This window comes from Lepidochelys kempii, chromosome 16, assembly GCF_965140265.1.
Source record: "Lepidochelys kempii isolate rLepKem1 chromosome 16, rLepKem1.hap2, whole genome shotgun sequence".
NCBI lineage: Eukaryota > Metazoa > Chordata > Testudines > Cheloniidae > Lepidochelys > Lepidochelys kempii.
The window spans coordinates 6167859-6185004 of NC_133271.1; the positions used below are offsets into that span (position 1 = coordinate 6167859).

At 56.4% G+C, this 17146-nt stretch overlaps 1 protein-coding gene across 1 annotated transcript in view; it reads left to right on the plus strand.

The window, feature by feature from the left end:
* The first annotated feature begins 349 nt into the window (after positions 1 to 349).
* Positions 350 to 17146, plus strand: part of MAMDC4 (MAM domain containing 4) — a 44100-nt gene continuing 27303 nt past the window's right edge. Inside the window, exons 1-12 of the mRNA XM_073314804.1 lie at positions 350 to 362; positions 528 to 641; positions 1317 to 1490; positions 2376 to 2399; positions 4195 to 4320; positions 7234 to 7379; positions 8259 to 8328; positions 9071 to 9199; positions 10559 to 10705; positions 13548 to 13648; positions 14466 to 14624; positions 16860 to 16950. Of these exons, the coding sequence (XP_073170905.1) occupies positions 350 to 362; positions 528 to 641; positions 1317 to 1490; positions 2376 to 2399; positions 4195 to 4320; positions 7234 to 7379; positions 8259 to 8328; positions 9071 to 9199; positions 10559 to 10705; positions 13548 to 13648; positions 14466 to 14624; positions 16860 to 16950 (1294 nt within the window). The remainder of the gene's footprint in view (positions 363 to 527; positions 642 to 1316; positions 1491 to 2375; positions 2400 to 4194; positions 4321 to 7233; positions 7380 to 8258; positions 8329 to 9070; positions 9200 to 10558; positions 10706 to 13547; positions 13649 to 14465; positions 14625 to 16859; positions 16951 to 17146) is intronic.

Consider the following 17146-nt stretch of genomic DNA (forward strand, 5'->3'; position numbering starts at 1 on the left):
GGAGAATCCAGAGCTCAAATGTAGCCTGTGGGTCTTCAAATCCAGATCCCAAGAGGCAAATGAGTTCCCACCCTCCTAGCCCCAAATGCTGATGGGGCAGATGTCTTAGCTCTTTTTCACCACATGGTGACTTTCACTGGGATTTTGCCTCCATTCATGTTTAACTCTCCAGCCCATGAATCATGGTAAATGACCTCCCCAAAAGCCACCATCTTCCTCCTGCAGCCACAGGCTGATGTGAATGAGAACCAAGCCAAACTACAGCCTAGCTGGAAAGGGCAGCTCTGCAATCTCCCCCGGCAGAATCCCCAGCCTAGCTCTGCAGGTGCTGGAGTGTTCAAAGGGGCATATGAACATCGCAGGTACAGAGGCTCCCCGCCTGTCAGGCCCCCAAGCCTCAGGATTCACAACCTAGTGTCATGCTCTGGCTGTAACCCCCTGCAGAGATGGCAGCCAGTGGCCAGGGACAGGCCTCAGTGCTGCCTGGGGCTGGCCCTCCTGATGCTGGCTTTTACCCTCTCTGGTAGCTTGGCCTCACCCTGGCATCCAGTCCATCTTCATCAACAGATGCAGCAGTCCTGCCCCGGGGGTGTGTGACTTTGTGTGCGACTGCAGGGACTGCTCCGATGAGAACCAGTGTGGTGAGTGCTGCCTCTGACTTCTGCTCTTTGGCTTCTGGCTGCTCTTTCCTGCATAGCAGTTTTCCTGGGATTAGCAATCTGCAGCCCAAGAGGCTCGGGTTCCCAGGGGTCCTTGACCCTGAACCTGCTCCAAGAGAAGAGTAGGGAACCAGGTAGGGTTGCCAATCCTCCAGGATTGGCCTGGAGTCTCCTGGAATCAGTATCCATCTCCCGGCGACTATTGAAAGGAATCCAGGAGATTTTAATAAGCTATTTTAAGAAAATTACATTATGTCATGTTGGGGAAAAAAAAACCCCCGGAATAGCTTCAGTCAGAGTTGGGAATCCTAGAACCAGGGCCCCACTGCATCACACAAGGATGGGCCAAAGGCCCTGAATGAGCGAAATGCGCTGCAGAGCTACGCAACTGTCGCTTTCCTGCTAGCTCTGCCTGGCACACAGGCCCCATGAGAGCCACCTCAAGCTATCCACATGCCACTTACCCACCCACCTAAGTACCCACTCTCCTCACCCATTCCACTCATCCCCCACCCCCTACCCACTCCCCCAGGAATCCCTAAATGTCCGATGCTGCTGATTTATCACCAACAGAAACATCCTGGAATTTGCTACTCTCAGGAATGAGTGCTGCCCAGCCCTCATAAGCACTAATCACTCTCCTCTGCTTCCCGGCAGGTTATCACAAAGAATCAGTCACGCTGGGAACTCCCTTCACCTGCGATTTTGAAGAGGGTAACTGTGGATGGAAGGATGTGAGCACCTCTGCCTACAGATGGGTCACAGGCCGAGCCAGCATCGCCATGTTGGGGACAGGACCCAGCGCCGATCACACCCGGGGCACTGATCTGGGTAACCGCACCACATTCCACTGGGTACATAAGAACATAAGAACAGCCAGACTGGGTCAGACCAAAGGTCCATCCAGCCCAGTGTCCTGTCTGCCAACAGTGGCCAATGCCAGGTGCCCCAGAGGGAGTGAACCTAACAGGCAATGATCTAGTGATCTCTCTTCTGCCATCCATCTCCACCCTCTGACAAACAGAGGCTAGGGACACCATTCCTTACCCATCCTGGCTAATAGCCATTAATGGACTTAACCTCCATGAATTTATCCAGTTCTCTTTTAAACCCTGTTATAGTCCTAGCCTTCACAACCTCCTCAGGCAAGGAGTTCCACAGGTTGACTGCGCTGAGTGAACAAGAACTTCCTTTTATTTGTTTTAAACTGGCTGCCCATTAATTTCATTTGGTGGCCCCTAGTTCTTATATTATGGGAACAAGTAAATAGCTTGGGTAGCCAGTGGCTGCTCTCCTTACCGCTGCACTGGGGTATCAGAGCTGAAAAAATCTCCCTCCCTGCAGCAGCTGTACCTGACGAGTGTTTAGGGGTAGGGTGCACTGTGGTCTTCAGAACAGATCCACCTGTGATCAGCACACGGTGGCTCTTTGGGAATCCTTAGCCCTGTTGCTTTAATGCTGGGATTATAAATGCACAAAAGCCAGGGTGTTACCTGCACCATACACTCTAGGGCACCCACCTTTACCATTCTGTGGGCTCAAGGTATAACCTGATTAATTTAGGCACCCCCACCCTTACCCAGTTCCTAATGCTCTGGGCGAAAGGCACCTACCCTTACCCAGTTCCTAGGGCTCAGGATGTAATCTTTTGTGGGTTTGCAGAGTCTTTTACCAGTGAAGGAGCCTTGCACAGTAATATTCTCTATTTATTAACAGTTACCAAAACAGAACACACAGGCTAAGCAGACAATGCTCCTCACTCCCAATAAGGCAGATGAACTTTTCCTGGTGGCCAGGCAGGATCAGGTCATTTGGAGCAACAGCTTCTGCACAGTATGATTGGCAGGTGTTGAGGTCTGGCAGCTCTGATCCTGGGCTGTGTCCTGGAGTTGGGTGCTAAAGAACTTCCTTTTGGATCCCAGTTTATATAGTGAAACTTGAGTCCTGCTTAGCTCTACCGTCACCAACCACTGTAAACTGAAGTGTTACAAGACAGTATTTTTACCCATCTTAGCCCATTGTGAAACCATTCTTTACCCAATCAGACCCCAGCACCTGAGTTGATTTAAATCTTGCAAAATTAGTTATGCCACAGACAGAAACAATCAAAGAACCAGACAGAGACCCTACAGATAAACAATAGAGAAGTGGGGCCCGTAAAGGCAAAACAATAGAAGTAGAGATTTCACAATCACAACTGTTGAGAAAGGAACAGGGGTACTTGTGGCACCTTAGAGACGAACAAATTTATTTGAGCATAAGCTTGCTTGGGCTACAGCTCACTTCATTGGATGCATCCACTGTTGAGAAGTGGTTCCTTGCCAGGCAGAACGCTGTCAAACAAAGTTTTCTTTAAACTTTTTAAGCTCTGTTTCTTGGTTGGTGGTGGTGGGCACTGTTAGGACAGAAGCACATTCTTCACAGCCGGATATGACATTGTTTTGATGTAATTTAGAGGGAATGTGAGGATGTGACTCTCTGCTTCTTAGCTCATGGCTGCGACTGTCCTACTGTGGCTGCTGCACCTTCCTGCAGAAAAAGGCCTCAGACCTCGCAAGGGAATTTGGGAGCCAGTTTCTTTATTAGCCAGTGCAAAGCTGCTGTGAACTACCCAAATGGGGGGCTTTTCCCATTCTCGGCCGGAGTAAAGGGCTACCCAGGATGTAGGGCACTGGGAAGTCTGGCCCTTGGAGTCCTGAAAGGCCCATCCAGTCACATGACTTCATGGCACTTAGACAGAATTTGGTATTTCTGTAGCTGGGCTTTGCCTTTATTCTTTAAGACACATGCTGGCTTTGTGTCTGTCTATGCTGCAATTAAACACCTGGGGCTGGCCCATGTCCACTGACTTGGGGTTGTGGGGCTATAAAATTGCAGCGTAGACATCCAGGCTTGGGCTGAAGCCCTGTCTCTGGGACCCTCCCCATTCACACCCCTGAGCGGCACAGCTTGGTTGATCTACATTTTAAGTGTAGACCAGGCCTGAGAAAAGGACGAGGCATGATGGAGGTAGTCAGAAATAAGGAGGCCTGTGCAAGGAGCTGGCGTAAGTGGAGACGCAGAGAAGAAAGGGTGGGGGAAGGCTGCTCCAGGTGCCATGAGCTGCAGAGGAGACGGCTCTTTGCACAGCTAACAGTGACTCAGTTCTCAGGAGTATATGGAATCATGCAGTCAGATAAAGCGGGGTAAATGCTGCCTCACGCACTGGTAGTGCTGCACAGGAATGAGAACTGTTTTCACAGCTTGCATCCGATGAAATGGGCTGTAGCTCACGAAAGCTTCTGCTCAAACAAATGGGTTAGTCTCTAAGGTGCCACAATCCTCCTGTTCTTTCTCCTGGGGGGGCATTCCTCCTGGTGGTCTGTGTTAGAGCCTAAGAACTAGAGCCCGGTTTGAGACTCCTGGTGAGAACACGCGTGGTGTGGCAGTCGCGGTGGGTCTGTTTCCCGTGAAGTGGATCAGGGAAGGGAATGTGTCTGCTTCTCTGCCTTGCCCTTGCAATGTGAATACCCCTCCTGATGTATGCTCTCCCCAGGCTGGTACATGGCTGCAGAGATGCGCAGAAACACGTTTGCTGCCATCGCTAGGTTAAGGTCCCCTGTGATGCGACAAGCAGCAGCCACCTGTGAGATCAGAGCATGGTATCGCCTGTGGGAAACAGGTAAAGGTGCACCCACTGCACTGTCTGCTACAGCAGTGCTGCACTGCTGGGGGATGTCACAGCCTCTCCTGCCCCTGACACAAGCACAGGGACAAGAGCTGTGCCTAGTGGTCAAAGGAGCACTGGAGGGGCCAGGGCAGCTGCAGAGGGTGGAGGCTGGGATGGGATCAGCTGGCCAGGACAATTGACGGGGCGGGGTTGCTCCCAGCAGGTTGATGTGCTATTGTCTGGTATAGGGAGGTGTGCACGCCTGTCCAAGACAGCTGGTACGGGACTCTTCTGGAGACAGGATCTGGGCTTGATGGAGCCCTATCTGATCCGATCTGGCAGTGCTTATATTCCTTGTATAAATTGAATTGTCAATGTTTTAGCAGCTACTGAGCACCAGATACCATTGGTATTACTACTAAATAGCCCCTTGCCTTCCACTTGCCCATTTCCTTCTGAGGGTCCATAAGCATTTTACAGACATTTCTGAATCCTCTCAGTCTCCCTGTGATGTGGGGAATAATATAATCCCCATGTTATGGCTGGAGAAACCGAGGCACCGAAGCGGAAGGGATTTGCCCAACTTTACCCAGTGAGTCAATGGCAGAGCCAGGGACAGGGTCAGAATCTATCATACTCTGTCTGGGTCTCTAGAGGGCCACTGGACCGAGAGAGACCCTTCCAGCTTCCAGGCCACCAGAACTTGGTCCTTCTGGTGGAATTAAAGCAGAACCTTACTGAACTCAGGAGTCCTAGTTCCCAGTTGCCTAGAAAGTGTAAAGCACAAGCCAGGCTGGCCTCGCATCCTGAGCAGCAACATTCTGTGCTGCTGTGCAGAAGACTTGAGTGGGGGGCACCATTGTGCCCTAGCTAGGATGAGAGGATGGCACTGGTTGATGCTAGAAGAACATAAGAATGGCCCTACTGGGTCAGACCAAAGGTCCATCTAGCCCAGTATCCTGTCTGCCGACAGTGGTCAATGCCAAGTGCCCCAGAGGGAATGAACAGAACAGGGAGTCATCAAGTGATCCATCCCCTGTCACTCATTCCCAGATTCTGGCAAACAGAGGCTAGGGACACCATCTCTGTCCATCCTGGCTAATAGCCATTGATGGACCTATTCTCCATGAATTTATCTAGTTCTTTTTTGAACCCTGTTATAGTCTTGGCCTTCAGAACATCTTCTGACAAGGAGTTCCACAGGTTGATTGTGTGTTGTGTGAAAAAATACTTCCTTTTGTTTGTTTTAAACCTGGTGCCTATTAATTTCATTTTGTGGCCCCTAGTTCTTGTGTTATGAGAAGGAGTAAATAACATTTCGTTATTTATTTTCTCCACCCCAGTCATGATTTTATAGACCTCAATCATATCTCCCCTTAGTCGTCTCTTTTCCAAGATGAAAAGTCCCAGTCTTATTAATCTCTCCTCATATGGAAGCTGTTCCATACCCCTGATAATTTTTGTTGCCCTTTTCTGAACCTTTTCCAAGTCCAATAGATCTTTTTGAGACGGGGCAACCACATCTGCATGCAGTATTCAGGTTATAGGCATAGCATGGATTTATATAGAGGCAACATGATATTTTCTGTCTTATTATCTGTCCCTTTCTTAATGATTCCCAACATTCTGCCGCAGCACATTGAGTGGATGTTTTCAGAGAACTATCCACAGTGACTCCAAAATCTCTTTGTTGAGTGGTAACAGCTATTTTAGACCCCATCATTTTGTATGTATGGTTAGGATTATGTTTTCCAATGTGAATTACTTTGCATTTACCAACACTGAATTTCACCTGCCATTTTGTTGCCCAGTCACCCCGTTTTGAGAGAATTGGTGACTAGAGACTGGCATGTCATGCTGGGGCCAGTGGTGAGCTGGAGCCGGTTCGCACCGGCACCTGGAGTACCCAAGGGGAAAATTTGGTGGGTGCAGAGCACCCACTGGCAGCTCCCCGCCCCACCCCCAGCCCCAACTCACCTCACCTCTGCTCCGCCTCCTCCCCTGAACGCGCCACCCAGCTCTGCTTCTCCACCCCCCCCCCCCCCGCCAGCTTCCCGCGAATCAGCTGTTCGCGCAGAAAGCCGGGGCAGGCTGAGAAGCAGGTGCCGGCTTCCCGCTCAGGCCCAGGGAGGCAGAGCGGAGGTGAGCTCAGGTGGGGGGGGGGCACAAGGAGGGCCGCCCACGCCGCAGCAGGTAACCCGGGGGGGGGCCACAGGGAACCACTCCCCGCCCCAGCTCACCTCCACCACCCTCGGCCTGAGCGGGAAGCCGCAGCCTGCTTCTCAGCCCTCCCTGGCTTCCCGCCGAACAGCTGATTTGCGGGAAGCCAGCGCGGGGTGGGGGGGCACGGAGAAGCAGAGCGGGGCGGTGGGTTCAGGGGAGGAGGCGGAGCGGAGGTGAGCTGGGGCCGGGTGCAGGGAGCTGCCGGTGTGTGCTCTGCACCCACCAAAATTTCCCCGTGGGTGCTCCAGCCCCGGAGCACCCAGGGAGTCGGCGCCTAAGGCACCACTTTTGATGTGATCGGTGGGGGGAGCGGCCACTCCCCCTGCTCCCCCCCAGCTACACTCCCCCGCCCCTAGGAGCCAGAGGGACCTGCTGGATGCTTCCTGGGAGCCGCCCCAGGTAAGCACCGCCGGGACTCCCCACCTTGCCCCCTGACAGGTGCCTCTGGCTCTTAGGGGTGGGGTGGGCACCCACTCCGGTGGCCCACAAGATCCTCCTGCCCGGTTCTGGGGACAGTCAGGGGACAGGGGAGGGGGGTGGATGGGGCAGGGGTCCTGGGTGGGGGTGGGCAACGACCCCCTCATGGGGTGAGGAGGGAACCCATTGTTAAGATTTTGGCAGCTCATCACTGGCTGGAGCACTCTTGGGGTGTCCAAGGCTGGAGGAGAGACCATGTGATCATGTATCCTGGCTTGCTTGTAGGGCTTAACAAGACAGTGCAGCCGGCTCTGTGGGTGGAGCTGACGTATGACAGTGAGACCATAACGCTGTGGCAGAGCCCTGAAAGCAGCATTTCTGCCTGGCAGGAGCTGGTTGCATACACAGGCCGGGTGCCAGGGGAGTTCCAGGTGAGAAACCAACCCTCAGCCTGCTCTGCGCCCCCTGGCAACAGCCTGAGCCAAGTTGGCAGAGCCTGAGCACATGCAGGCCTCCCATGCTAGCTAGGCGTGATGTGCTGATACATGGCCCTCCAATGTGTGGGGCGTGGGACACTGGCCTGTGGGGCAGCCCCACTCCTACCTCCCAGGGAAGCGCAGAGTTGCAAAGGCTGGGAAAGGGCTGGGTAGACATTGCAGCTCACATGGGAATCAGCCGGCTCTGGAGATCAGGGCACCGGTTCAATATTGGCCCACAGCATTAGCATAGAACCAGGCCAGTGACCGGACAGGCTCTAGACCGTCCACATGTGACAGGCTTGTGTCTACAGACCCCCTTTGAGAGGGGCTAGTGCTCATGTGTGATGGGCCCTGGACAGGGGGCATGCCCAGCAAATGCAAAACTCTGCAACACCTGCTGCGGGGCTCTTGTCAGCCCTGGCTGGGGGAAAACAACCTCACAGTGGCTACTTGCCCCACCTGCGGGGGAAGAGCAGGCAGAATCATAGAATATCAGGGTTGGAAGGGACCACAGGAGATCATCTAGTCCAACCCCCTGCTCAAAGCAGGACCAATCCCCAATTTTTGCCCCAGATCCCTAAATGGTCCTCTCAAGGATTGAACTCACAACCCTGGGTTTAGCAGGCCAATGCTCCAACCCCTGAGCTATCCCTCCCGCCCAGAAGTCTCTCCCCCTCCCCATTCTCACAGGAGGGGAGGGGGAAGAGGGAGCAGAAGGAACCCAGAGGCTGTGGGTGGTCAGGCTGTGCCAGTCATGCCCACTCCTTGGGCCGTGTCAGTTGTCCTGGTGCCTAGGCTGTGCCCACACCGGGGTTTCTCTTCTCTTGGCAGATAACCCTCTCCTCGCAGCAGAGCTCCTTGCAGCTGGACGACGTGGAGTTCAGGAGCTGTGGCTTGCCACGTAAGGCAGCATGCCCCCCCCGCACCTGCCTCTACCCGGGGTGCTGCGCTTGGCTGTGGAGTCAGGAGGGAGCCAGTGCAAAGCCCCCAGATGCTTCCCTTATTCCTTTAGCTTCCCCCAACTCCCCTCGGCATGCCCAGGGCAGGACAGAGCCCCAATCCAGAGCACATGACCCCCTCTGAGGGGCTGCTGCTGCGTGGGAAAGCGGGCACTCTCGCTGCACTGTGGCCAGCTACTTCCACCCCCCTGGCTGGCTGTTGATGTTGTGGATTCTCTGGGACCCCTGAGCTGGGCAAAGGGGTCAGAGGAAGTGAGCGCGCCACTGGCTGGAGAGGGCCCACTGCGGCTCAGTGGGCCCAAGCCTGTGCCCAGAGCTTACGTGTGGCCAGAGCCAACAGTGTCCCTGGGGCTGCACATTGTGCCCGCTCCGACACCCGTAATGCACTTGAGCCAGAGCCCCAGTCACCTACACTGTGCTGGCTACACAGTCCCACTGCCCCTCTTCTCAGCCAGCTGGGCCCAGCTGCCCCGGCCACGGACCCGCAGCAAGGGTTAAGTCCAGCTAGCAGCATTCAGCTCTTCCCAACCCTCACAGCCTCATGCCCCCTCAACTCCCCGGGAGGCCCCAAGCACTACCAACCTGCCACGCCCAGGCCATCTCTGGGGAGTGGGCACCAGCCCTGCAAAGCTGGGATTTGCCCTATCTCTCTGAGCGACTTAACCCTTTCCTGCCTGCACTCAGCGCCCCTGAGCCTAGTGTGTGGCTGGGAGGAGAGGAACTGCAGCCGTGGATCATGTGTGCAGCTGGAGCAGCTCTGTGATGGCACCGACAACTGCGGGGATCTGTCAGACGAATCCACCGCAGAGTGCAGTGAGTGTTCCCGGGCAGGAGAGAGCTCAGCACCAGCTGTCGGGGCAGGACAGCGGGCAGCATTCCTGGGCTGGAGAGCACTGGCCACCAGAGTTTGTAGAGTTGGCAGCATTCCCAGGCTGGAGACCAGCAGCCATCAGGGGCCCTAGAGCAGGCAGCGTTCCCAGGCCAGAGAGCGCTGAGCACCAGCTGCCAGGGCTGGAGAGTGGGCAGCGTTGGTGGGCCGGGGAGCACTGGCCTCCAGGGGCCCGAGAGCCGTGATGCTGTTAAATCCAGACAGGAACCACAGAGTGTATGTGTGTTGGAGTCAGAGGTGGATGGGACCCAGTGGGTCTTTCCCAGTCCACCCTGGGGAGCAGGCTAGGATTGCTGGGGGGCTCCATGCCTGAATGGCTCCCAAGAGCTCAGAGTTTGGCCAAATGTTGCCATGTGCCACCCTGCTGCATGAGCTGGGCTTGGGGGAGGTTTAGGTTGGATATTAGGAAAAACTTTTTCACTAGGAGGGTGGTGAAGCACTGGAATGCGTTACCTAAGGAGGTGGTGGAATCTCCTTCCTTTGAGGTTTTTAAGGTCAGGCTTGAGAAAGCCCCGGCTGGGATGATTTAGGTGGACTGGTCCTGCTTTGAGCAGGGGGTTGGACTAGATACCTCCTGAGGTCCCTTCCAACCCTGATCTTCTATGATTCTGTGACTTGGGAACTTTGGCATTGCCTGGTTCCGGCTGGATGGGGAGGCGTTGAAGCAGCCTAACCCCACCTTCCAAGCCTGTATTTGCCAGGAACCTCCCCCCAGGCCCAGAGCCCTGCTCCTAGGACCTAGGACCCCCAGCCACGCAGTTCTGGCTCCTCCTAGAAAGGGCGGTGCCACGTGTGCACACATACCCAGGCACCCCCAGCCAGCTTACTGGGTATCTCTGGCCTGGATGTGAGCCAGCCTAGCCTGAGTGGTTCTTGTATTGCCAGGCTCGGATCCCTGATCCTGAGCCTCTGCTCCCTTTGCAGGCTGCTCTAGACAACTCCCCACTGTCTGCTGGGCATCCTGGTGAAAGCCCCAGGGGTGCTCATATGGGCAGCGGAGTGGGTCTTCCCCCAGCTCTCCTGCCCGCCAGGGCTGGGGAACTGAGCCTGGTGCCACCTTCCACATTGCCCCCCATGCCACTGAGTACCGGCTGTTCTCACACACCCCCTCAGCGGGAAGAGGGCAGCACCCTGTGTGCGCATGCAAGAGAGAGCAATCACCATGAAGGGGATAATGAAGGGAGACTCCAGCCCTGGGGATGCCCTGCAGAGCCCTCCTGCCGGGTGGTGAGGGGAACCCCCATGTGGTGTCACCCCTATTGCCAACTCCTTTCTCCTTCCAGGATCTTTCACCCCCTGTTCCTTTGAGACGGGCTGGTGTGACTGGGTCTCTGCGCCCGATTACCCGACCTGGGTCAGGAACACAAGCCTCCACCTCGCGCCTGCAGCCCGCACCCCCACACGGGACCACAGCAGCAACAGCAGGACAGGTACCTCTGCAACCCACTTAGGGCTGCTGGGTCGCCCGCCCCCGCGCTGGGCCCCTCCTGTCAGGAGAGGGAAGCAGAGTCCAGGATGCACCAGGGGCCTGGGCTGCTAAGGGGCTGGGTGGTTTTCTGTGTGTGTCTAGGGCTGAATAGATGCCAGAGTCTGACCCTGTTCCCTGCCCCCCGGAATGCTGCTGCCTGGAGTGGTGTGTGGGGCCAGGTAACGCTCTTTGGAGAGGCCAGGGAGAAGCAGCTGGCAGATCCCGCCCATTCCTGTCCCATCCTGGTCATCAGGTCACTGTGACTTTAGGATTGGCTCAGCTCTGCTCCTACTGCTGTGAGGACTCCATGCAGAGGGCGGGTTTGGATTTCCCTGGAATATTTCCTGCCCTGAGCCCTGGCCTGGCACAAGGCAAGCCCGTCCGAGCCCAAGACAAGCTGATGCTTTGCTTGCTCAGTTATTCAGTCACGGAACAGGGCCCAGGCTGGTTCTTAGGGCTCATGGAATCACACCCATGCTAGGGGCAGGTTCCACACTGGCTGCCTTTACTACCTTGATTATGTGGGTTCCCACAACGTACCGCGGGCCCTCTGGGATGGCTGGATGGAGCAGGCTCCAAAGCCGTGTCTTAGACCCCTCTGCTGGTGGTTCTGGGTAAGGGGACAGCCATAATGTTCTCCTGGAAAGCAAGCTCTGTGGTTACTGGAAGGCACTGCCAAGAAAATAGAGCATAACAAATGTTAAACATTAACCCCCTGCCAACACACCTGGGACAGGCTGGGACCTCTGAGCCCTTGGGGAGGAGATAAAAGCAACCTCACCTTACTGTTCCCATCGAGGATGAACTGTTCCCTCTGACACAGCACATCAGAGTGACCTTTGAGTCTGACAGTCTCTCCCCAAACACCCGTCCCCGAGTTCCGGCTCAAAGCTGCTCTCCTGCGTCAGTACGTTCTGACATGGTGCTCGGTGTGCCCATGCACAGCAAGAGGTGTCTCTGCCCCCGCCAGCGCAGAAGGGGGGCGTTGGGAGAGAAGTCCTAAGTCACTGTCCTAGCCACCTTGCCACTCTGCTCCGTCCTTAGCTCGCTAGTTTCTTTGACTGTTGGGTTTTTCAGTTGTCACAGGTACATTCTGATGTGCTCATGTCTGTTTCAAACAGGGTCTTTGTTCCAGGGGTGGGTGATGGCATCAGAAGTCCCCAAGTTAAAGTAGCTCTCTTTGGCCTTCAGACCTTTATGCAAGCAAAATCTTACCAGATCTTTGTCTTCCTTCCTGCAGTCAACGCCCTTTGCGTATTGTTTGCCTTGCTGGAGAGTGCCTTCCATGCCCACTGGGGAGCATGCTAGTGAAACACCAGTGAGCAGTTCACCATGGGAACTGGCTTGTGCAGGGAAGGTCACAAAATTAAAAACCAAATGTGCAAGTGCATGGAGGGGGCCCTAGTCTGCAAAGGTGTCTGCTGTTTGAGGCGGGGGCACTGGCAAAGCTGGGGGCCTTGCCCCAGGTGGCAGATTTCTCTCTATAGTATTTGCCTCTCTTCATCCTTCTTGCTGGGGACTCTTTCTGGGAGGCGGAGTTACTGGACAGGTCTAACAACAATCCCTAGCTCACATGGAGCGCTAGTCAGCAGGACATCTCTGCTCCAGGGGGCGCTGTCATTATCCCCATTCTACAGCTGGGGAAGCTGAGCCACAGAGCAGGGAAGTGACTTTCCCATGGTCCCCCTAGAGCACACATCCCATTCCAGTACTTTGCCCACTAGGCCACACTGCCCCCTCTACCCCCGGCAGGTACAGCATGGTGCATGCCCAGTAACACATGGGGCCTGGGTATAAAGCCAGCCTGGGGGGCTGTACTGAATATGTTCTTAGGGTTGCCAACCCTCCTGGTCTGCCCTGGCCCCCCGCTGCTCTCGGAAGCGGCCAGCACGTCCCTGAGGCCCCTGGAGGGTGGGCAAGGGGGGTCTCTGCATGCTGCCCCCGCCCCTAGTGCCGACTCTGCAGCTCCCATTGGCCAGAAACTGCGGCCAATGGGAACTGTGGGGGGGTGCCAACAGGCAGGGTCAGTGCACAGAGCCCCCTGCCCCCCCCACCCCCCCGGGGACGCAGGGATGTTGTGGCTGCTTCTGGGAGCAGTTCACGGACGGGACAGCGCGTGGAGCTCCCTGGCCCCACTTACCTCTTTGGCAGCGCAGCGGGGCTAAGGCAGTTCCCGGCCAATGGGAGCTGCGGAGTCGGTGCTCGGGATGCAGGCAGCACACAGAGATCCCTGCCCTCCCACTGCCAGGGGCCGCAGAGTTGTGCTGGCCGCTTCCGGGAATGGTGCGGGGCCAGGGCAAGCAGGACCCTGTCTTAGTCCCACTGCACCACTGACCGGGAGCTGCCTGAGGTAAGTGCCACCTGGCCGGAGCCTGCACCCCTCACCCCATCCCACACCCCAACCCCCTGCCCTAGCCTGGAGCCTCCTCCTGCACCCAAACTCCCACCCAGAGCCCACAACCCTCATTCACTCCCACACCCCAACCCCCTGCCCCAGTCCGGAGCCCCCTCCTGCACCCCAAACTCCTGCCCCAGGCATAGCCAGGAGCCCCCTCCCACACTCTGAACCCCTCGGTCCCAGCCCAGAGCCCACACCCCTGCCCACACCCCAGCCCACACCCCCGCCTGCACCTCAACTCCCTGCCCCAGCCTACTGAAAGTGAGTGAGGGTGGGGCAGAGCGAGCGACGGAGGGAGCGGTGATGGAATGAGCAGGGCGGGGCCTCGGAGAAGGGGCAGGGCACGGGGCAGGGCAAGGGTGGTTAGACAGTTGGCATCCCAACGTGTGCTGCTGATCTCCCGTAGGCTTTTTCCTCTACATCAGTACCGGCCCACAGGACCTGAGCAGCGGTGCGGCCAGACTGATTAGTCCAGTTTTCCAAGCAACCAAGACCAGCAGCTGCTCTGTAAGTCACCCCTGGGCTACCCGGCTGTCAGTCTCCTCTTGGCTTTGCCTGGCCAGGGAAGGATGGCTGACATCTTGAGAGTGGCTCCTACGCAGTGTCTAGGGACTGCAGGCAGGGCCCCTCTTTACCCACACGCACCTCACCCTCTGGGGGCTGCTGCTGGGGAGAACCAGCCCTTCAAGGCTTGCTGGAAACCACTGAACTTTAAAGGTGCCACTGGGCTTTGTGTTTGCCCAAGGCAGCTAGGGTGTTTCCATCCAGCTGGTGCTCAGCTCCTGGCAGCTCCCAGCTAAGCAGCAAAGGGAAGGGCTGGGGATGAGCTGCATGAGGTGGGTATTTTATGGGAGCCTCAGCAGATCATTAGGCTTAAAATTCCTAAACTCTGGATTTCATTGAGTCAAAGAGAGCCCTGGGCACCACCCCATTGGGCAGGAGGGACATTGACCTGCTCACCAGCCAGTCAGGATTCTCCAGCGCTAGGCACGTTCAGGAAGTTTGGGTGCTGATTGGCTGGTGAGGGTCGTGCTGTAGGCTGAACAGCATCTCCTGGGATCTTTCGGTGAGGAGAGCATGGTCCAGAGCCAGGCAGAGCTGCGGGGCACACTCCAGCCAGCACCCAGATAAACCAGGGGCTCTTCTGCAGCTGCCCTGCACTCCTCATGCCACCTCTGCTTTGGGCTTAGTGGCTGAGCCAAAACCATGCTGGAGCCGAGGGCCTCCTTCCTGGCTGGTTGCTCCTGGGCATGCAGGGATTGAGCCTGGCACTGAGTGGCAGGGCTTGACAGAGTTATTATCTGTGTGCTTGTTCCGGGTCCAGCTCGTTTTCTACTCCCACCTCTACGACTCGGCCACCGGCAGCCTCAACATCTACTACCAAACCAACTCCGTCACGCAGCTCATGCACGCGAGGGCTGGGGACCTGGGCGATTACTGGTTCAGGGGGAAAGTGGACTTCAATGTGACCGAGAACTTCCAGGTGGGCAGCAAACCCTTCTGGTGCCACCGTGGGGGCTGGGCCAGCACAGGGCGCCAGGCCCATCTCTTGCCATGGAGCAGCAAGGCAATGTGGGTTTTAAGCCAGGACCCAGTAGGCTCGTGACATGGCACAAAGCCACCCGCTCAGAAGGGGCAAAGGAGAGAATGGGCATGAGCGGCCTCATCCCCTCGGAGCCGCTAGAGGGGTCCCTCCCAGGAAGGGGTGGGGCAGCATGGGGCATGTCCCTGCCCAGGAGATACGTTTCTTGGGGATCACAGGGGCTTTCAGGCTCCAAGGATGCCATTTCAGCCCTGTTCCCAGCCTGACCCTGCATCCCCATAACCTCATTGCTCATCAACTTCTGAAGTCACACTATGACCGTGCCCCAATGAGCCAGGCCTTGGCCAGCCATGCCCCAGTGCAGGGGGCACAGGACATGGGGAGAGTTCCCACCTGCCATGCTCCACAGCCATGGACAGGACATGGGGTCTCCTGCCGTGCCTCACACACCCCAGCCAGGAAGGCGGATTAAAGAGCTGGACCAGCACTAAGAATTGGGTGCTGCAGCCGAGCTGCCCTAGGGGAATGAATTATACCCTGTACATTGACCCACCCCTCACACCCTCTACCCCCCACTAGGGTGACCAGACAGCAAGAGTGAACAATCGGGATGGGGGTGGGGGGTAATAGGAGCCTATATAAGAAAAAGATCCCAAAATCGGGACTGTCCCTATAAAATTGGGGCATCTGGTCACCCTACCCCCTACGCACTGACACCCTCCACATGTACACACTGACCCACCATCGTCACAGCCTAAACACTGACCCACCTCTACCCCCCCTACACACTGACCCACCCTCATCACACAGCCTAAACACTGACCCACCTCCATACCCTACACACTGACCCACCATCGTCACAGCCTAAACACTGACCCACCTCCATACCCTACACACTGACCCACCCTCATCACACAGCCTAAACACTGACCCACCTCTACCCCCCCTACACACTGACCCACCCTCATCACACAGCCTAAACACTGACCCACCTCCATACCCTACACACTGACCCACCCTCATCACACAGCCTAAACACTGACCCACCTCTACCCCCCCTACACACTGACCCACCCTCATCACACAGCCTAAACACTGACCCACCTCCATACCCTACACACTGACCCACCATCGTCACAGCCTAAACACTGACCCACCTCTACCCCCCCTACACACTGACCCACCCTCATCACACAGCCTAAACACTGACCCACCTCCATACCCTACACACTGACCCACCATCGTCACAGCCTAAACACTGACCCACCTCTACCCCCCCTACACACTGACCCACCATCGTCACACAGCCTAAACACTGACCCACCTCTACCCCCCCTACACACTGACCCACCATCGTCACACAGCCTAAACACTGACCCACCTCTACCCCCCCTACACACTGACCCACCCTCATCACACAGCCTAAACACTGACCCACCTCTATCCCCCCTACACACTGACCCACCCTCATCACACAGCCTAAACACTGACCCACCTCTACCCCCCCTACACACTGACCCACCATCGTCACACAGCCTAAACACTGACCCACCTCCATACCCTACACACTGACCCACCCTCATCACACAGCCTAAACACTGACCCACCTCTATCCCCCCTACACACTGACCCACCCTCATCACACAGCCTAAACACTGACCCACCCTCATCACACAGCCTAAACACTGACCCACCTCTACCCCCCCTACACACTGACCCACCCTCATCACACAGCCTAAACACTGACCCACCTCTATCCCCCCTACACACTGACCCACCCTCATCACACAGCCTAAACACTGACCCCCTCCATACCCTACACACTGACCTACCATCACATACACGTTCAATACACAGACCCACCTCACACCCCCATATGTCCCCCGCATCCACCCACATGCCCTGAAACCATCCCCATCTAAGCCAAGGTTCTCCAGGGAAACGAATCACGCTGGTATCGGTCTTGCATCACAACACACCATTTGCTTTCATTTGCCTATTAGGAGATGGCCCCTCCATCCTCTGTCTCGCAGCCTCTTGCAGTGCCGGCAGATACCCCTGGCTGGGACTCCATGGGGCAGGCCCCATTCCTGTGTGACATCTGGGGTGTCCTGCCTGGGGAGCAGGCGCTAGCCTGCTCCCTCATGTTACCCGCAGTTTGTTCTGTCCCTGCAGATCATTCTTGAGGGCATGATCGGAACAGGACAGAAAGGCACCATGGCCCTGGATGACTTGGTTCTATCCCCAGGCTGCATCCGGGCTGCAGGTGAGCCGCCAGACAGGTCTCTTTGCTCACCCTTTTCCAGCTGCTGGACTGGAGTTTTAACCTCAACTCCCTCTCCACGGGACTAATGGGCAGGGCAAGGTTAGTCCTGTCGCTGATGGCAGCTTCTTCAGGTCAACCTCAGCGCTGTGAGGTCATCCACTCCTGACTCCCTGCTCGCCATGCAGCACAGCATGGC